The 20981-nt window shown below is 42.4% G+C and overlaps 3 protein-coding genes across 5 annotated transcripts; all 3 read right to left on the bottom strand.

The window, feature by feature from the left end:
* Window positions 1-499: 499 nt before the first annotated feature.
* Window positions 500-3218, bottom strand: LOC116691479 (uncharacterized). 3 transcript variants are annotated; one of them, XM_032519122.1, is made up of 2 exons: window positions 3069-3218; window positions 500-2083 (listed from the first exon to the last, which is right to left on the bottom strand). In XM_032519122.1, the coding sequence occupies exon 2, from the start codon at window positions 2057-2059 to the stop codon at window positions 590-592; it is 1470 nt and encodes a 489-aa protein (XP_032375013.1). In that variant the 5' UTR covers window positions 2060-2083; window positions 3069-3218; the 3' UTR covers window positions 500-589. The 3 variants fall into 3 exon arrangements, with proteins under 3 accessions (XP_032375013.1, XP_032375012.1, XP_032375014.1); XM_032519121.1 differs by lacking the exon at window positions 3069-3218 and adding an exon at window positions 2422-3058; XM_032519123.1 differs by lacking the exon at window positions 3069-3218 and adding an exon at window positions 2816-3058.
* A 165-nt stretch (window positions 3219-3383) lies between these two features.
* ntd5 (ntl-dependent gene 5) lies at window positions 3384-12166 on the bottom strand. The gene is made up of 8 exons (XM_032519124.1): window positions 11914-12166; window positions 10563-10697; window positions 9961-10152; window positions 6134-6260; window positions 5242-5318; window positions 4490-4672; window positions 4087-4284; window positions 3384-3962 (listed from the first exon to the last, which is right to left on the bottom strand). Exons 1-8 carry the CDS (start codon window positions 11978-11980, stop codon window positions 3880-3882), a joined length of 1062 nt encoding a protein of 353 aa, XP_032375015.1. The 5' UTR covers window positions 11981-12166; the 3' UTR covers window positions 3384-3879.
* Window positions 12167-12746: 580 nt separating this feature from the next.
* Window positions 12747-19691, bottom strand: dbpb (D site albumin promoter binding protein b). Its single transcript, XM_032517974.1, has 4 exons — window positions 19685-19691; window positions 18950-19402; window positions 15582-15832; window positions 12747-15108 (listed from the first exon to the last, which is right to left on the bottom strand). Exons 1-4 carry the CDS (start codon window positions 19689-19691, stop codon window positions 14893-14895), a joined length of 927 nt encoding a protein of 308 aa, XP_032373865.1. The 3' UTR covers window positions 12747-14892.
* Between the last annotated feature and the right edge of the window lie 1290 nt (window positions 19692-20981).

Below are 20981 nucleotides of genomic sequence, written 5' to 3'. Positions count from 1 at the left end.
GGCTGGGCTAAGGGGTCATAGTAAAAACTAGCAAAAGGGGGGTGAGAGAGGATGTTTTAAAAAATTGAGGGTTTGTTGTTTTCATTGAAATTTTTTCAGAAATATGGTTTCGTTCCGTTTGTTTAAATTGGCAAAAGCTTTTTGGGAGGAAAATTTTCGGGTTTTGGGGGGTCGTTTCGAAGAGGGAAAAGAGGAAAAACGGCAGCAAAAAATTTTTTAGAACAAGCCGGAATTTAAAATTGGCCCTCCAAAGGATGACGGGGGGGTTTGGGGGGGCCATTTGAGTTTTGGGGGGGACAGGGTGGGCAAGTTACCCCAGCGGCGCCCTGCCCAAAGGGGGACAAAGGGGGGGAGGGGGGCCGGGGCCTGGGGTTTATCTGGGAAAACTGACCATGGGGGGTCGAGGACGCGATAGGGGGGAGGTAGAGTCCCAGGGGAAAGGAGGGTAAAACCGAAGGAGGGGAAAACGGGGGTTAAAAGGCACCAGTGGGGGTTCGAGTAACTAAAAGGGGAAAAGCGAGAGACCCCCGGGAGTTTAGGGGGGCCTGGGGGAAGGAAGAAGAGGACGACAGGGGGAGAATGGGAAATGTTAGTAGAAGTGTTTTTTGGGATCAAGGGGCGGGTTTGGGGGGAGGCTAAAAAACAGCAGGGGCCCCTGAAAAGATTTGCCCTTTGGTTTGCGGCCTTTGGGGGAAGCTGAGTTTTTAATCAAACCTGGGAAGACTTCTGGAGTCTTTGTCTGATCAACACCTAGTGATGGAGAATCAGTGGCAGGGGCTGGTGAGTTGTAAAGATGATCAGAAGGTGGATATAGTGCATTATCTAAACTTTGGCAGAGGCTAGGATCTGCTAACGTGGCTAATTGTGGCGACCTCATTTCTTCAACCTGAACCTCTGACGTGGAAGCATGGACCTGCGGCACTTTGAGTCCGTCAGGACTAAGCGTATACGGGATTCCCCGGTCGTCTATCAGAAGAAGGTTTTCAGTGTCACAGTCTATCGAAGAGAGGGAGGTAAAGACAGAGGTAGAAAAGAAAGAGGGAGAGAGGAGAGAGTCTTCAAGTGTATCTGTGGCGTCCATATGCAGCACAGAGGCCTCTCCTTCACCATCATCGTCCTCTTCTACTACATCTCTGTCCCCTTCTCCCTCATATTCATCCACCTCCATAATCAGCGAGCTCTCGCAGCCAGAGTCATCCGGGAAGCGTTCAGACCTCTCTCGACTCTCTCTTTTCTTGGGCAGACTCAGGTCCAGTGCTTCTGTCTGTTCTTCCATTCCTACTTCATCAAACATCTGACAACACTTCAAGTCCATTTCTTGCAAAATTAAAGGAATATTTTCCTCAATTTCAATCTCTGTAGTTTCCTCTTTAATCCCTTTCAGGCTCAATATTTTAACTGCATTAGTGCTTGGGATCAAAGGAGTTTCTGACTCATCGGTATGAATGATTTCAGTATCCGTAACAAGTCTGTCTTTGCACATGGTTTCCCCCCTCTCTGCCTCTGTTTCATGGAATGATTCTGGCCTAGCTTCCTCAGTCTTATGATAAGTAACATCTGTGATTTCTCCTTTTTTCTTAACAGCAGATAGTAGGATTTTATTTCTGTTTTTTTCTGCTCCAGCTGAAACCAAAACAGGTCTTCTAATACGTAAGCGAGCAAAGTCTTTGGTCTGGCTGATGGCAGAGTTTGTGATTGGCCTCTTGCACCGTGGGGGAACAACAATTTTGAGTCGGATTGGTTGGCTGCGCAACTCAGGCACTCCAGTCTTTACTGTGATTGGCTGTCTGAACCCACCAATCTTACATGTTTCCTGAGAGGCTGGCTTAGTCCCGCCCCCCTTTGGCTTATTCCCATTGATTGATGGAGCAGCCCGCCTGATGGTCACTGCTGCTTTCACAGAGCAGGGCTGTGGGTTACCTGGTACAGTTATAGTTGAGGTCTTTTCCTTTAGGTCCAAAAACACCTCTGTCACTGGCCCTGATCCCTCTGCACACTGGCTGCCATTTTGGACATCCAGGCTGCCACCAGTCAGGACTGAAGCCAACTGAGAATCCATTTTGGGGCATACCCATTTATATTTCTACAAAATAGGAATACAATAATAAATCAGATACTCTGGGAAGCAAAATCAGAATAAAAATCAACACATTTCATGGTAGTAAAGGAGGGAAATTAAATAAATATTGTGGGATGGCTGGAAAAACTCTGTCTCAGTGGTGAGTAGGCTATTGGGCCCAAGTTTAGTGCAAAAGCCAATAATCACTGATAATGTGAGATTACTAATAGCCTATGGATGAGACTGAAGCCCCCCAACTCCTGAGTCCGGAATGTTACCCCCCCTCCTAGACACCACACCGTCCAGGTACTTATTTTGGTTACCTTGGATGATCAAAAATTATAGCTCAGCGAATTTCTTACCGAGGGGTCGACCGGTGTTGGAGTCGCCGATCATTCAGAGGTACGCACCGGAGCACAGAAGGGTCCGACTGACGTGAGCGAAATATCATTCTCTGTCTCTCTCTCTCTTTCTCTCTCTCTCATCCACATCAATATACAACATCAATAATAAAACGATTGATTTCGCTTTGGAATAATATGTATATTCCGGTTTGGTTTGCAAATACAAGCCTGTTGTAAAAATGTGTCTGGGGGGTAAACCGAGAAGCCCTGTCCGTGGAGGACGCCATTACGCACAGTCCTAGGTCCGAAATGCCAAGATTATTATGGTGCATGTGCGCCCTGACAGCTCTCGGACCTGGGACTACGACATCACTTACGCGTCAGTCGGAGTTAGAGAAACGTGTATATTTACAGAGAGTCGCGGCGTGGAGCGGATCCTTCCCTTTGCACCGGAGCTTTCTCGAACCTACAGCCAGCCATTTTAGAGCTGAGGGTCCGAGACACCGAGAGCGCAACCCGGCAGCTTTAGGACAAACTTTCCCGGCGCGCTGTAATTTATTCCAGCTCTTCTGTCAGAGCCGGCGTAGGACGCTCTTTCGATACATTTAAAACTGTATTTAAAACTATACTCCACCCATACACTCGCTGCATAGGGACTGGCTTACCCGTGATATTTCCGGAGGACCAAATATGACTGTGCAGTGTAAAGGGTGATGCTGCGAATGCCGAGGGAGGGAGGGAGGGGTCAAGGGGAGTTGCTATGGTGTCGCAGCCTACCGGGTCCGACCAGTAGCCATGTTCAGCCTATGAGTACAGTTGAACCTGCAGCCTGCATAGAAAGTCTCCCAGTACGCCTGGAAGTCAGAGAGGCGGGATGCACAATAAGATAAACATAAAGAGGATGGAGAATAATGGAATTGAAGTCCCACAGTAGGACTTTACGTCTAGTCAAAAAGGAAGCCAGAGAACAACACATTTTGACATAACTTTATTTTACATAATTAAATCTTACAAGCCTCGAGACTTGATGCGTCAGGGTTAAGGTCGGGACGACAGATCACACAGTGAGATATCACAGAGTCAAGCTATTATGAGTTAGGCTACATGGAGGCATCTTCACAGGCATAACTGATATAGCATGTATCAATGCATCATATGGACATTCTCATATGCATTTCATCTACAGTATACACTGGCTCAAGCTGAAAGAGGATCAAAGTAATACTTGAGGGTTTTGCAGATTATAATTACACCCACAGTTTGAAAGTATGCCACAGAGAGGGACAAAGGCCACAGGCACAGTATCCACAAGAGCTGTGAAAAATATTTCAGCATCTAAAACAGACCACAATCATAACATAGATAGTTCTAGAAAAGCTGTGGAGTGGAGAGGGACTGCTCTGGGCGATGGTGTGTGTCAGGAGGTGTTCCTATTGTGACATGGTGTCATGAGTGTTGGGTGGGTCGAGGAGGTCATCACTCCACATCATCAGGCTCACATGCTTCAATCTCTGAGACCAGTCGGTGAGGGAAGAGTTTATACTGCAACCACGTGGGCTCTGAAGTACAAAAAGAAGGTGCATGAATATTGCAAAACTGTCAATAATGTGAATCAATCATGTTCTTCTGACTAACAGATACAGATAAGAAAAGGATGGCCTGTATGGGTGGTCCGAGGTGTACCAAGGTAGCAGGCTGGTGGCTGCAGCTTTCCATCAAAGCAGGTCTGGGTTGCAGCAAAGTTGCACTGCTTGCGAGGATGTTTGCAGTAGAACGTCACATTCTCCCCATGAGGAACCAATGCGTCTGTGACATCAAACGGCCAGCGCTTCACTCCACCAATCACCACACGGCTTCGCTCAGCAGGGATGAGACAGCGAGCTGTGAAAAAGATTCACAAGCTATGAAGGTATTATTTCATTTTTAAAAATGAATGGTCTAGAACTATACATGTCTTCGATTCAAACTATTTGCATACATTGCATGTGCCATGCCATAAGAATTCCAAGTTTTTATGGGCCTAAAAACGTTCATGTATTTAAAAGTATTTAAACTCTTTTTACACACCATTGAAAACATCCCTTACCTCTGCAGTATGGGGGCGATGCACTCCAGTTGCCATTAGACAGGCAGGTGACCTTCTGGGGTCCATCCAGCAGGAAGTTCTTTTTACAGATGTAGTGGATGTCAAAGCCAACTTCATATTCAGTCTTTTGGACAGCCACCACGTATCCCTGCTCCACCTCTGGAGGAGGCTGGCAATACACTTCTAAAAGAAAGCGAGAGATGCAGATTATCAGTCTGCTTATTCGGGAGAGGTACTCCTCTTTGAAACATACTATAGAGAGGTCATTATAGTTTAAAGTTAAATCCAAAGCTTGATTCTATGCAACAATGCATCTGTCCTTTTTTCTGCCCTTGTCTGTGCTCTCAACAAAGGCCATGCAATTCCAGTTTTGGTCAAAAGATGGCAGAAAAGCACTGCGAAATTGAGCAGTAGATCTTGAAAGAGAAATACTAGAAGGGGTTTGTGTTTTTTTGTCGGTCTCCTTCTTTGATTCACTCTTTTTTACATATTTGCACAAACACACACACACACAATAAATAAATGAACATCCTAACAAAAAAACACACTGTCCCTCAGTCCATTCACTCACACATCAACCACCGTTCCATCTTCTCCTGCTAACCTTGAAAGATACATGAGGACACACTGACTGTCAAAGATTAAGCTCTCTCTCTCACACACACACACACACACACACACACACACACACACACACACACACACACACACACACACACACACATAGCCAGTAACAGATATAGTGCACTTACTTTTACAGATGGGGTGAGGATACTGCCAGTTCTGATTATCCTGGCAGAAATTTTCACTGCTCCCCACTATATCCGCCCTGCAGGAGAAAAGGGAGAGAGTGGTTGGGAAAGATGGCATTGTGTCATGTACAGTAATGACAGCTGAGGAACTTCATCTGAATAAAAGTGATGAAAAAAGGTGTAAATGACTTCCTTTTTACTCTCTTATTCTGAGTGTCTAGATTTTGTGTGCACAGTTCTGGCTGACACATCCACTCGGGCTCAACCTATCCCGTGGATGAGTTGGTGTGTAAAGGGGAATCAATACAAGATTGTAATGACCCAGTTAGCTCAATGGGGAGATCAAAATGAATTCCTTGTCATTCATGGCTCATTACCCGTCATTCCCCAACATCTCTTCCACAGTGGTGAAAAGTAACCAAGTACATCTACTCAAGTACAGTTTTGAGGTGCCTTAGTTGAGCATTTCATGATATTCTATACTTCTATTCCACTATAATTTAGAGGGGTATATTGTAAAGGTTACTCCCCTCCATTTATCTGACAGCTTTAGCTTTAGTCACATTTCATATTTTACATTAAAAAAACATATCATACACTTATACAGGTGTTTGATACTAGTTACATTTAGGCCATAATATAACTGTACTAAAATCCAAGTATTTTGTAAGTGTAATAGTCCTGCTACTACTTTTACTTAATTAACTGATCGGAGTATTTCTTCTATCACAGCTCTCCTGTGATCAAGCCTTCCCTCCGCTACCTCCCTCTTCTTCACACTCCAGCCCCATCTTCTCACTTCATCTATTTCTACCTTTGTATCCTTTCAGATTTTCACTCTCTCTGCCTACACGCTCACAACCTTAACCTCCCATCATCCCCCAGCTCTCACCCGGACAGGCAGCTGTAGCGGATGGCGGTTCCTGCTGTTGCGTCGCCCTGGATGCTGAAGGTGTTCATGATCTCCTCTGGCAGAGGGCAGGTTGGGACGGCAGCAAGTTCTTCAGGTGACTGAGCCTCTAAAGGTCAGAGAAGAACAGAAGGTTAAAGGCTTTATTGGCAAGTCCTTTACTTGAAGCTAAAGTGTGTAGTTTCTGCCGCCCCCATGAAGAATTCTAAGTAATGATTTCAAAAATGTCAGCACGTCCACGTTATGCAAGCCTTCCGTGACCGTGCACCGCCCCATTATTATCAGTTACGCATCAAAGCTTTAAGTAAAAGTAGCAACACTGTAAAAAATACTCCACTGCAAGTAAAGAAAAAAAACAAGCCAGCAGAAAAACAGTCAGACCAGTATTCAGTTACTGTTATGCCAACAGAAAAGTTGCATTCCCACATAGCAATGGTACATTTATTCAAGCGCTGTACATAAGTACATTTTTGAGGTAGTTTCCCTAACTTCTCCCACAGTTCAATTGCAAATATTGTTAATTTGCAGATTAAGACAAAATACAAAACCTGTGAATTATTGTGCATTTTATTGAATACGACCCAACGGTATAGAGTGATTGAAGTTCCTCCTCAACAGCTACTGCACTAAAATGCTGCCTACTCACAGCGATACTTATTGCAATAATAACATAAAGGTAACTCTTTAATTTAAATCCCCCTATTTAGCATTTATAACCAGTATATAAATATGTCATAAATTTTAATACCAGACCTAAATGTAGTTATCATTATTATTAAGTAGGTACATTTTAGTGTGTTTATTAATGCTGCATATCATTACAACTGTGTTTTACTATATTATCATTATCATTATCATTATCATTTTTATACACCAGCCTCCACTTATAGCTGTTGACACTGATATGTAACTTGTAGAGGAGTACTTTTAAATTGTAGTATTGCTATAGTAAGTATAGAATCTGAATACATCTTTCAGCACTGCCCTGTAGTGACAGGGATGTGTGTTAAGCTCCTCGGAGATAAATGCATTAGCTCTCAGTGTGCATTTAATGTGCATTTGTGACTTATAAAGACGTAAACACAACCCAATATACTGTCCACGATTACCAACAGGAAGATAGAACACATTAGAAACAGCATGTAACTGATGGATGTGGATGTGATTTTGCAGGTGAAAACCATCATCAAGTAAAGAAGGAAGGAAGCACGGAAGAAAAACAGATGGATAGAGGAAAGAACATCCATCCTGCTACCTCATTTGACTCGTATGACCAGAGCTTCTATTTGGTGTGTGACCCGCAGAGGCGTTTCACATCATGTCTTGTTCTATAAGTTGAAATAACCCTTCTTGTGTAATAAATCAAAGTTCGATGAGCAGATGAAAAGCCGCCCGACACCTCTCCGAGCACATAGCCGTACATCTGTGATTGTATAACACCTGCTCATTCCTGGAAGTTTGAGTGCCTCATGATTGTGGAAATATAAATATCAAGAGTGGTGTTCGGAGAGAAGCAGGAGCAACCCAAGCTCCATCAAGTACAGGGCTTCGGAGCAGAGCGTGGCTTTGAAATGCAGAGACAGCTCTTGCCTGAGGGCTATCTTAGGTATCTGAAACCGAGAAGCATTAATATAAGAATGTAAAGGGACCTATGGGAGAGGCAGAGTTAGGAGTCTGTTTGGCTGTGGATGAGAGCCCGAAGCTTAGTTCTGTTTTCACATATCGCCCTGTTCCTGCCTCTTCTACTGCTGCCACCCACACAGGCTGCTGCACCAAATTGCTGCGAAGCAGGTATACCAAATTCATCTAAAATATTACAAAACCCTGATTTTAAGAACCACAGCATTAAATACACAGCAATCTGACTGAGACCAAAGATATAAAAGGTTTGGTTTTTTTACTCAGTTTTCTCCCACAAACGCACACATAAACAGATGCATGGACGCACCACAAACTAAATAGCCTCGAGCTACATGCTTGTCCTTGGCTCCCATTGTAGAGAGAGACCTTATCAGAGGCCTCAGATGGAAGAGGATGAGAGGAGAAAGAGATGAGAGAAAAAGAGGATAAGAGAAAAGAGCAGAGGAGAGGAGAACAGGGAACAGAAAGGCCTGGAGCAGCATGAGCAAGAGAGCTTTCTGACTCTCCTGACTGGGATCTGTCGCCCACACACACACACACACAGATACTCTCTAACACATGTGCAATTCGCCTCCCAACACATACACATCTCATGTATACAGAAAAAAATGTACCTCTCTCCCATAAACACACACACTCCCAGTAGACATTCACGCCCGCTCACACTCACACTGTGTGCATGCAGCTCTGTGCCACTTTGACAGTGATCTGCCGCCCACTGCCTCTCAACAGGCATGAAGGAGCCCGAATCACACATGCAAAGGACACACACAATACAAACGCTCTCACACGTTCAAAACCCACCTTCCTTCTGCCCGTCTCTCAGCAAGAGGATAGTCTACGAGAGAGCTAAGAATTGTATCCTTAATTCACATCTTTGAAACAATAAAATATCTAGAGGGTGAGAGCGGGACCCAGCTGGGTTGAGGATTCCTAAGGAAGCATGTTTACTGTAGCTCCATTGTGTGATTAATGCAGGACTCAAACCTTTTTCTTAAGAGCAAAATGCAATAAGCAAAAGGCATATTTTCAGGTGCTGTATGTTAATGAGATGTGTCGAGATGCTAAGAAGTAATGATGGCTTTACTTTATGTACTGCTGTGCAGCCTTACAGCACAGCGGTAGAAGTAATAAGGCTTCACAGCAGCTGAACAAATTTTGGCTTTTGTTATTCAGATGTATCTTGGGGCTTAGCATTACTTTGGTTGTAAATTAAACACTGAGTCATTTGTCAGCTACTCAGGCTTTTGTTAAAATGTGTTTGCAGCTTTGTTCTGGCCCTTGTGGTCTATAGAGGTGCATCTTTAAAGCAAACCTGCTCATATGTCAGTTTTAGGTTCAATAAGAGCTTGCAGAAGATCTCTTGCACACACAAGGTTAGACATAACATGAGTGAAGCTTATTCATGTATAACGATAGATTTTTATTTAAACTGCACTCAATTTGTGATTCATCTTGATTACTTTTTTAGGCTGTAATTTTGGATTTGTTGTATGGCTTTATCCTGTGTTGTATTTAGTGTAGTTTATTCTGTCCATCCTTAAATAACAACACAGTCCAACAAACAGAAGCACATAATATAACATTACAAACTATGGCCAACAAAATCAACACATATTTTCACACACATGTACATAGAAACAGAAAGATAGTTATGCTGTGGTGCACATACAAACAACACACCCTAATATATGTAAGTGCATCCATGCGATCTTCAAACTTGTTAAGCTTTCCTCTCTTTAAACTTATCAACATTTCAGCAGTAAAATCTTCCATCAGCCAATATTAACAACTAAAGCTCTGGTTTCTATGGTGATGAGGAGAATAGGTCCCAGTTGTGCGTTGTCTCAGTTGACACTACCACAGACGGGTTTCTTTCCTGAATATCTCTCTCTCTCTCTCTCTCTCTCTCTCTCTCTCTCTCTCTCTCTCTCTCTCTCTCTCTCTCTCTGACTGTCTTGCATAAACACAATCCTCAACCACATCATGGACATAAACACATGAAGTGTACCTGCTGCTTCGGTTCAATGAGAAAGAACGATATTTATTCTGAGAAAGTAACAAATGCCACAGCGACATTCTTCCAGATGTTAATTTCCTGTGTCTGAATTCCTTGTTATGATAGAACCTCACATGAAAGAATATTTTTCTGTTGAACTCAAACCCACCTGTGCAGATGGGCTCATCCCCACTCCACTGTCGGTCACCTTGACAACGGCGAATAGTGGCATCCAATCCATTGGGCAATGTGTATCCTGGCTTGCAGCGCACTTCAAGCAGGGCAGAAAAAGAGTGAGTGGGAGAGAGGAGGCTCACGTCTGAGTTTTCACTGGGGGGCAGAGGCCAGGGACAAGTTCGACCTGAGGAGAAAAGAGACGATCCAGATGGAGGAGGAGGAATCTCAGAATGTGCCAGATTGTTTCTTGTAGTAGACAAATGAAACAGCTCTCAACCATTTTAAAATGGCATTAATGAGGTTGAATAACTAGACTGGATTGAGTCACAATGCCGTCTTTTATAATGCACATGCATAATAAAAAGCTTGTGTTCAGCACTGAAACAAGGCGCTTTTTGAGGCCAAATTTTGTGCGTGTCCAAGGTTTTTATTTTCCAGAAAGAGACACAGATGTATGTTGCCACAGCTGTGCGCGCACACACACACACACACACACACACACACACACACACACACACACACTTTTATGTGTCTGAGCCCACAATAGTGTTCACATTGACAACAGAGGATACATGCATGCATACAAATAGTTACCTGGAGCCACACAGCTGAGACCACACTGGCCGTCGCACAGACACTGGCGTTTGTTGCCACAGTCTCTGTCAGCTTTGCAGGGCCGAGGACACGTCCTGCTCCTCTCCTCTCCCAAAAGTCTCTCCGTACACGACTCTGTTGTGATACCACACACACTATCACACCACCACAGTGTTTGTCCCTTTGTATGCTTCTACTTCATTCATGGCCCTGTTGTAAAAAAATAAAATAAATAACAATAGCAAACACTAAGGGCTGTAATGAGGTTTTGTTGGTCTATTCTACTTTGTTTTCTGTTTGAAGGGAAGTAAATTCAGTGTGGGTGGTCAGGAAACATTTGCCACCCAGGTTGCCAGATGAGCAAGTATTTAGTTGGCAGGCTCTATTACTCTTTGCCATTCAGCTATCAATTGTTCTTTAATAGAAAAGTGAGAGAGTTGTCTTACTTCTATGAATGGTGTTTCATGTGGGTTTTCTCAGTGGAGTAACTTTGTCTAAAATGCAATTCATATTTGAACAGGAAAAGGGAGATATAGAGAGAGTAATCTAGTTTATTTAACCCCTCCCCATTTCCTTCACTTCTCCATATGTATTCCGTCACACATCATGAAACCAAATTCTCCACTTACTTTACATTGCAACGTTGCCAACAATGGCCCACCCTCAACGTCCCGAACATTTGAGGGGTAAAGAAGGGGGGAGTCACACAGGGATCCCCATTTTTCAGTTCTTAGAATGAAAACATGTGTGCTACTGTATCAGCCATGTGACCACAAAGTGTGTTGCTCTAATGCACAAATGATCATCAAGTCCTGGAATCACGAACATTATCACGAAGATGTGTGAAAAGGTCAATGATGATCCAGCACAGACAGAACATTCACCATAAACAATTGACCTATTTCACTGTACTTTCACTGTACAACCAAAATGTACATTATGGAAAAACTGGCATCTCATAATAAATAAACAAATAAAAACAGACATACACTTACTTTAAATAGCACTGACTTATTTGACGTACTGTAAGGTAAAATGCAGACAGGGATTGTTTTCCAATTCAGCATGGAACAATTTTGAACAAATTGCACTCCAAAATGCACACATATATTGCACGCCCCCCACCTTAGTTTGTCCATTGCATGTTTAAGTGCCAATGATTGACTGCAGCTGTTTAACTGATTAATTGCACATTCCCAAGCCCTGGTTACATAACCATCTTTGCATTAAAATACAAGCTACAGAGCAACAAAGCATGCAGGGGAATTACGTGATTCCAACTGTGTTCATTTTGTACGCAGTGCTCCGTGCTCCCCCAGGTGTGAGTGATGGATGGACTCAGAGGACTTACCTGGAGCCTGCAGGGACACCGTTCCAGTCAGAGCCCACAGGGACAGCAGCAGCAGTGCACAGTCCATCCTTGAAGTCAGGTCTCAGACGATATGAGGGAGGGACATGAAGACACAGCATTTTTAAGGAAAGGGGAACAAAGGACGGGAGGGGGGAAAGGGAGAGAGAGCCAGGGAGGGTGAAGGGGGGTACAGCCCAGAAGCACACATCTGGTTTGCGTTGAGGAAGAGAGAATTGGAGAAAATTCCAGTCTCAAGGACCTTTCACCCATTTCTGTTGAGATAGCAGATTAATGGGATGGCACATGGCTGTTGCGCCCCCCCAACCCCCATAAATAAACACAGTAAACAACAGGAAACAACAGAGGAGGTTGATGGATGTCATGGAGGCAGCATTTGCTCTCTCATGTTCTTGATGTCTAGACCACCAACCCGCTTGTATTTTGTAATCCTATACTCTTCATAATTAAGTATTCAAACTCAGCTCAGCTTGGAGGATTAATTCTATTTGTGAGTGCATTTAATTTAGAAATGTGTAAAATACTCCCTAAATGTCCAAGGGAAGTATCATTGCCTCTGTTGGGCAATTATGCATATTTGGACTGTTTTGCCTATGAAAGGAATGTACACAATGTGAACAAACAGGGAGGATATCAAAACAAATAGCCTGTGGACATTTCACCACATATTAAAGTCTGGTTATCAGGCTTAAGTTGATGCATGAGGAAGAAGTAGTCCTCTTGAAATGTGACCTCTGTTGCTCATTCTCCCGATCAAAACTGGGCTTTAATTCAAGATGCAAGAATGCAAAGCTTAAGAGAGGCAAACAAAGCAGTAGTGAATGAGAACAATCTTTTATTGGTGTTTTTGGAAAAATCTCAACTCTATCCAAACAACCAGCACTGAGTGGGCTGGGCACCATGGACCACCACTGATGCAGCAGGGCAGTTATAGTTCAATTAGAGTTGCTAAAAGATTTATCAACCACATCTGTGAGGACATTAGAGACTAAATCTTGTTGGGAGAGCAAACAATCACTGATTGAGGAGATAAAGGCTGAAATAAACCAACAAGGAGCATATTGATAGTGTGCATAGTCTGTACACTGCTGCGGAACAGAAGAGGTCATCACAAAAGGTAAAGTAAGTCTGCATGAATATCATGTTCAAGTTATTGAGCCACGCTTGTGAAATCCATGGTCAAAAAAATCAAGGTGGCAGTAGCGTCCATAGTAGAAGTGAGTAATGTCTGGAGAGGTATGAGACAGGATGCAAATTGCAGAGTGAGGTTTTTTTTTCTCCATTTGAATAGTCTTTCTGAGGAACACTGAAGATCAAAGATGTTTCAAGGTGCAACAGATCATGTTTGTCCTAAAAGGAAAATAATTCAATAATATAGAACAGCAACAACAAGAGGGATAATCATCATAATCATAACAATAATAATAGCAGTAACTATTCATCATGGTCATTAGGGGACTAAAATCACGCTCTATTACTAGTCATCCCTCCCCAGGAACATAGTGTACCATGCCCCATGTGTAGTTGTTGTGGGTAAAAAAAGAGAAGTTTATAGATACAGTTAAAAGTAAAGAGTAGTAACAGGAGTAAACAGTAAGGAAGGAACAGTATTGAAAAAAGCACTAAATAGCAACAAGCTTTGTGGATGAACATAGGAAATTTTGGCTTTTATTTCTCCCAGAAATCTGAGAAATTAACACCATTCCAATCAATGGGGGTATTCAACCCATCTCCTGGAATACATCAAATACACAAAATAGTATAGGCCTATCCAATATACAATATCTCTCCCCCATAATAATGCTAATTAAACTGTGTTCATAAAGTACAGTAAAGTAACGATGTGCGTTTTATTGGGAAGATTGATTACTATTTCAGAATACGTTACAACACTGAGATTTAAGTACTCAATGTACTGTCAAGGTACAAGAGAGAGACACGGGGACAACATGTTATGGGAAGAGTTTGCACATAATTGTGAGGGGATTAGCTGTAAGTGCAAGCGGACAGAAATAGTGCGGTTGGATATAGAAACAGAGGAAGAGAAATGTCCCAACAATTCAAAAGAGAGGATCAAGAGGGAGCAGAGTCACCCAGGGCATCATAATAGGCTTTCACCAGTTTAGGTGAGATACCAGACACCAGAGTAGATTAAAAGCACTCAACTGGGATAGAGAAAAGGAGATTGAGTCAAAGATAAAAGCATAGGTTAGAGAAAGATGGCCAATGGCATAAAGTTAAGCTCAAAGTACAAAAAACTAAAAATGAACTTGAGTTAATTAAAAAAAAAAAAAGGATGGAGTTGTTCTATTAAAAAAGAACGCACAAGACAAATGTTGAAGATAGTAGTGGACTGTTTCCATGGTGTCTACCCTTTTGTCTCTCTCTAGCATGCCCATTCCCAGTGACAGAAACATAAGAGGAAAAAAAATTAGTAAAATCCACAAAAATGTTGAAGTATACGATTATAAGATCATTTTTGCTCTCTATGTTACAATTGTTACATGCATCCTCGCCCCTGCTGCGGCATCCCGACTACATTAATCAAGTCAAAACAAAACCTTCAATGGACAAGATTGTTACCATTGCTTTCCCCAATCTCTATGTAGAAAATATACAAAATTATTCTCGAAATTTGCTCTCCGTCTAATTTTTCTCAAGTATTATAAAAATATACAATTCTCCAATAACAAAACTCTTAAAAGTCACATACTTTTCATCTGTTAAATTATTTTCTCCATCTTTCAATTTTAAGAGCTGACACCTCAACAAAACAAGACACCTGAGCTTTAATACACAAGTCTTCTCCTTGCCTTATACATTCATCATCATAGCATCTTTCTCATCATCATCACATTTCCTTGAACCCCATTCTGTCCTTTGTGTCACCCCAAGAATACAGAGTCTTAAATTTAATCCAGCTTAAATTTTTCCTCTTCCTGATTTTGCTCCATGTCCTCATCACTGGTCAGCAAGACGGTTCTCGTATTTACTAAGGATGTTACGACAGCGGCCCAGTTCCTTCCGGATCTCGGCCACTTCCTGTCGGAGGGCGGCGTTCTCTCTCTCCAAGTAGGCGGCACGCACGGATATTTGGTTCTCCTTAAGACGCCGAGCATCTCGAGAACGCTTTGCAGCTTCATTGTTTTTATACCTCCTGGTCCAGTACTTCTCATCCTAACAAGGCAGAGAAAGGCAGTACACATTGATTATTTATCTGCCAATTTCATTCCTATCAAAATGTTTACCTTGGTCGATCAGAGAATTAAGGTATTATTAGATCAAAGTATTTCTATTAAAGAATAAATGAATGGTAAGACTTGTTTCTTAAGAAGTGTTAAGTACCTTTGTAAAGCTCCTATTGGTGATGTGGGTGTTTGGCCATGAATGAGCGTGGGACATGTTCTTTTCACATGCTTCATCCTCACAGTTTGGTCAGTTTGGTGCTGAGTTTTATTTCTGCTTTGTAAATTATATTTGTTGCTCTTGTGTTTATTACTATCCTGCTTCTTTGATATTTAATGCTTTTGACTTAAAAGCTAGACTTAATTCATTTATGGTGTGTGCCTTCAAATGAGCAAATCATGACCTAAAATTACTTCAAATTGACCACCACCGCTCTGAATTTGCAGTGAAGACTTCAGGCTCACCTTCAAGCCATCAGGCACCAGGATCTTGCGGGCTTTCTTGATCATCGGCTGTGGCTTAAGCTCCTCTTCACTGAAGGAGTGCCTCCTGGGGTCAAAGTTCGGCTGGTTGGACAGATCCATGTCTGAAGAATCTATGTCAAACATTCCGCCGCCATCTGGCCCACTGTCCGTGGGCGTTAGCAGAGGAGGACAGGAGGACGAGGAGGAGGAACATGGCGACTCACAGGAATCATTCATACTCGTCTGACTCCCTGAAATTAAAGGGAAGAGCATACTTGTATTACATGCTTTTCACTGTCCTACATTTATCCTGAAATTGATACAATTTTCAAACTTCAATAAAATAGCTGATGACAGCAGTCTGCTAAGACAGCAATATAAACACAAGCAGCATTGCATCATGATGGCCACCAGGTGGGAGCAGAGAGCCACTTTCCTCCTGTTATAAACAACAAACAACATTCCTTTGCTCCTTAACTGATTCCAAAGAGCTGAGGCTGTTTTTCAAACCGCTTTCATGGACATTAAGGTTTTCATATTTCATGGACCCTGCAAATACATAAACTATGTAATGTGATATATATATAAATATATATATATATGTAGCATGTAGTAGAGTAGGTGTTGTAGTGAGAAATACTGTCCAAGAATAGCACTGACTTTTCCATTCTGTACACTTGTATCCTTTTACCTCTACCCAAACTCTCTTATAAAAAGCACTGCTACTAGATTAGATCACATAACTATTGCTATGTTTGATTTATTACACACCTGAAAACTGTCAATAACAAAACCACAATCAAACTGGTTATTATGTATATCTCATTATGTGTACTAGGCCTACTGCTAAAACAAATGTGTAACCACATGCATTCTATTATTTCAATTGGTGCATGATATTGGTTGCTATGATTACTATAACCACAACTGCTTGTATGCCAAAGCCAACATCCAGAATAAATACCAGTAGAGGAATCTAAAAGTGTATAAGTTATGTAACTTTCTACCAGTTTCTTTGAGTGGGTCCAGTATTGGGCCATACCTCACCCCATTCCCTTTGAGGCCAAACGCACCTCACTCAAACCTTATAATAGCACAAAATTCCTATATCTCGCAGGGGTATGTGGTAACCTTAATTTCAACTATTAAAAAAATTAGATGGCTTTATGTGGCAAGAGGTACAGTGACATTGTATGACTAAAGGAGATTCTGGGTAGTCATTTAACACCACAATACTGCAGCCTTTCAAATGACCAAAGAATTGCATCAACACGGTACACAATCTGGTGTAAAGGGAAAAACACTCTACACTAACAGGCAGGTTGTATGGTTGCAGAAAAACAAAAACATTCCCTGTTGTTATCTGTGATCTGTAATATATTAGCAGCTGTTACAAGACTAATGGCTGTATAAGGCCCAGGTACTATTAGGGCATGTTTCCACACAAGGTGTTCCTTCACGATGCTCCACAATGACAACAAAACAAATTAAAGAGTGCTTTCACAGGCACCAAGATGAGGTCAAGCATGTCCCATAATAGGCAGCTTTATTTGTGTTTGTCTAATACATAATCAGCGGGTCTAAACAAACACTGAATCTTTAGCTATGAATACAGTAGGCAACCAAGTGCCACTGAGGCCAGAAAATATGCAAGTTTTCCTGTGTACAACTAAACCAGAAGATGTTGAGGATTTCTGCTGCTTCAACTCGACAGCAGGAACTAGTCAGTGAAACCACCTGGTGTAGTGTTTAGTTGGAACAAAAACCTGCAAACCCTCAGCCCTCCTGTGGTACATGGTTGCCTCTCCCTGCTTTTTGGGACGCTCTGTAACGCAGCCTTACAAAGTTGATTTGGCACATTTTCGTCCACGTATTTCAACCCTGAGAGAACAGGATGCTATCGCTTTTTTAAGAAATATTCCAATATGTGACTACTACATTTCAGCACTTGTTGTTCTATAGCATTCCAGAAGCTGAAGGTCTGACGCCTTTGTGAAGGCAAACCGTAGACCAACTTGTGCTGAGGTAAATAAATATAATAATAGGTAGTTAGCTGCTGCGCCGTTAAATATTTATGAAGCAGCTGTTTGTTGAGCACCTTTATGATACGGCAGATTAGAACACAGATTATCAAATTTCATGCTTTGGGAGAGCTGATGAGAATTTTCCCCTCAACTTTAGCAAAACCATCTCAGCCACATAATAATATAATATATACACACATATGTATATATATATATACATACATACATAAACACACACTTTTAGACTAACCAATGATTACGATTTGCTATTTAATATGTGTTGTAATCAGCATCTAAATTTCTTGTAAGGTTTTATATCAAGGGATTGCAATCCAAACGCATGGGGCTTTATCATGCAATGTAATGCATTATCAGTCTATGACCATGCACTTTGCCACTTAATGCCCCACGTCAACATCCCATATGGTATGAAATTCTGGATATCAGTGTACTTAATGTCATTCATCTGTGATCAAATGTTCCCATTTGTCCCGCAGTAGCAACACAGGGAAACTCCTGCTGTTGCTCTGCGTGTCCCTCCTCCTGTGAGCTCCTCCTACATGTCTACAGGCCCTGCCTCTAGTTCTCTCACTCCAGTATTCTCAGCCTCAGCACGTGTACTGACTCCACACATGGCTGTGGCGTGTGAAGAGATTTAAAGACACGCAACCGCAAACACTCCACACGCTTCTCTTTCTCTCTCTCTCTATCACTATCTCTCTTTTTACCATGTTGACCCTGCTGCACATTATAATGGGCTGGGACTGAATGCTGATTGTGTTGCACACTGCAGTACATAGATCACATGCCAAACTAAACCAAACCTCCTTGTCAATGCTATGAGGTTGACTCATCAAATAGCTCAAGTGCCCAACTTTAAACCCTGCACCTTGCTGTGATATTGTTAAGCAGCCATTTCTAAACTGTTTTCTCTGTCAAGTTGACTTTGCGTGCTGAGCCATGTGACTGTATCCCCTGCCTTCAGTTTGACCCCAGGGGACAAAAAATGCTTGGTCACCATGGTCTTTGTTATAAACTCAAGGGAGAGTTAAAATGCTGAATCACTAGACTTTGGGGACATTATAAGTACACCATATAACCTTGATTACATCTCAGCCATTAGTGTATTGTAGGGTATACTAGCCTCATATCAGAAAGTAGGGGACATTTGTCTCTTTCAGCTTGTCAACTCTGCAGAGTTTGCAGAGCCCTCTTCCATGATATTGCTGTTTTTGAGCTGATATGGACAAACCTTGAACTCTTTTTGTCAATTTGTTTCATTTTCTGGTTCAACTATCCATCAATTTATCTAAGAAACAAAACGGTCCATCCAAGTGAACTCACCATGCAAACAGTCATTTCCTCCTCCAAGGCTCTGCGGCTGAGCCACCTCCAAACCAATGAGCGACGGGGAAGAAGACGAAGAAGGTGATGAGGACGAAGAGCAAGGTGGGGATGAGGACGGTAGGCACTGGGAGCTCTGATTGGGCACAGCTGACGGGGAGCTCTGTGAGGGGATCTGGGCTGAACTGGAGCTGTTGTTGTTATGCGTGTTGCCCATTCCATTTTCAACCAGAAATTCCTCCAAGTCCATGTACTGAAGCTGGAAGAGGCCCCCATCTGCAGGCAGGGTGCGATCCCACAAGAGGGGTGCCAAGAACTGGCTGAAATTTCCTCCTCCAGCACCACCTCCACCTCCTCCACAGCCATTACTGCCATTACTGTTGCCTATTCCACTGCCATTCCTAATGGGGCACACTCCCATGGAGTCTTCATCAATGTCTAGCCTCTCTTTGTCTACCAGAGAAAAGGGGGTAGAATCCTTATTATACAGAAAAAGTGAAGACTACATTTCAGTACCAAAAAATTCATCCCAAAAAGGGGTTATCTTGGGGTTTTAGTCTTGGATCTAACTCACTTCCCTGGGGACAGGTGTACCCAAAGGGAGTACTTCTCAAAAATTTTTTTTTATTCTAGTCTCTCTTTTTTTCCTCTCTCTCCACAACACCCACACACACCCGATGGACCAAATGGTGTAATTGCGATAAGCACGAGCAAAACCCAATTTGTTTTCAAAACCATACATAACTCCTAAAACAAATTCACAATTTTAAGGCACGTTTTTAAACTGCGCAGCTTACGCTAACCCAAAACCTGCCCCAAGCTCTTTTTGGGCTCCAATTTAGTCCTGCGGGATTAAAAACCGGTAATACTCTCTTCGTAATGCTGTATGGTGCATCCGACTTTTAAAACCATTTAAAAACAAATGTGATGGGGGTTAATAAAAATTAAATATGGATATTTAAAACCAATCAGTGGGGGGACACGGGGGTAGTTTTATCTTTTCCCCTTTGAAGATAACTGTCAGGGTTTTTGCGGGGTTTTTGCTTCCAAACAAAAACAACTGTCACAGAGTAATTAACCCCCAAAAATGAGAGTTTCCCCTTTTGAAAATCACAGGCTTTTAAAACGCTGGTCTCCCTTTTAGGGGGTGCTGCAGGGGGGTTTTAAGACCCGTGAGATCCCCCCCGTGAGGGAACCTGCGGCGGGGTAAATTTCCCAAAACGGGGGTTGCGCCAGGGGGGGGTTCGGGGTTTTGGGAATTTTAAGAGAGCGGGCCTTTGGCCCATCCTGGGCCTTTGGGGGTTCGTAGTTTAGATCGGGGGGCACTTAAAGGGGGGGTCGTAAAGGCCCGAGGGCCTCCCATAGAAAAATATGCTGGAATCCCGGGATATTTTTGGGGGTTGGGGTGTTTTTTGGGGGGTGTGGTGTTTTTGTGTGTTTTTTTGTGTGTGTGTGGGGCCAAAAGGGAGGGGGTGGGGGGGGGGGGTTTTAAAAAAAGAAGATATTTTGTTTAAGTGCCCCAATGCAAAAGGCACCCTTGTAATGTATTCGAAATTAAAATGAATTAAAAAAATGTTTTCCCCTTTAAAAAAGGGGTTAATTTTGTTCCTTTCATTTTGGGTTTTGGTGCGATTTTCCTTATTTCCTTCCCAAATTATTTTTTTTTGAAATATCCCATTGCATTTTGAATTTTTTTTTTTTAAAAATCTTCAGTAATCAACGGTTTTTCTCAGGGGGACCAGTGTGGGGGGGATAGTCAGGTCAGATCTGAGTAAATCTCCCCATAAAAAATTTAAAAGGCCCTCAAATGTCAACAAACAGGGGCACGGACAGAGAATATTAAAATTTAAAAATTTGTAGAATAATACCCCAAATTTAATCTTCCGGGCCAATCAAAAAAAATACCCGAAATAGTTCCCAAGGCGGGCCCTTTCCGTCAAAACAAAACCCCCAAAGGGGAAAAAGGTGTGTAAAACCCCAACACTCGGTCCAAAAAACCCCCCCCACGCGCGAGATCATTACTGAAATTGGC

The sequence above is a fragment of the Etheostoma spectabile genome, chromosome 6, assembly GCF_008692095.1.
Source record: "Etheostoma spectabile isolate EspeVRDwgs_2016 chromosome 6, UIUC_Espe_1.0, whole genome shotgun sequence".
NCBI lineage: Eukaryota > Metazoa > Chordata > Actinopteri > Perciformes > Percidae > Etheostoma > Etheostoma spectabile.
The sequence above is the reverse complement of the archived record's forward strand: the minus strand, read 5'-3'. Positions and strand labels throughout refer to the sequence as shown.

Excerpts from the sequence above, each read along its gene's own strand:
- ntd5 (XM_032519124.1), bottom strand. The coding sequence starts at position 11,980 with ATGGACTGTGCACTGCTGCTGCTGTCCCTGTGGGCTCTGACTGGAACG. Across the intron at positions 4,285-4,489 it reads ATCGCCCCCATACTGCAGAG|CTCGCTGTCTCATCCCTGCT; the intron begins GTAAGGGATGTT and ends TCTTTTTCACAG. Across the intron at positions 3,963-4,086 it reads GCCACCAGCCTGCTACCTTG|AGCCCACGTGGTTGCAGTAT; the intron begins GTACACCTCGGA and ends TTTGTACTTCAG.
- LOC116691479 (XM_032519122.1), bottom strand. The coding sequence starts at position 2,059 with ATGGATTCTCAGTTGGCTTCAGTCCTGACTGGTGGCAGCCTGGATGTC.
- dbpb (XM_032517974.1), bottom strand. Across the intron at positions 15,833-18,949 it reads AGGAAATGACTGTTTGCATG|GGAGTCAGACGAGTATGAAT; the intron begins GTGAGTTCACTT and ends CTTTAATTTCAG. Across the intron at positions 15,109-15,581 it reads TGGTGCCTGATGGCTTGAAG|GATGAGAAGTACTGGACCAG; the intron begins GTGAGCCTGAAG and ends CTGCCTTGTTAG.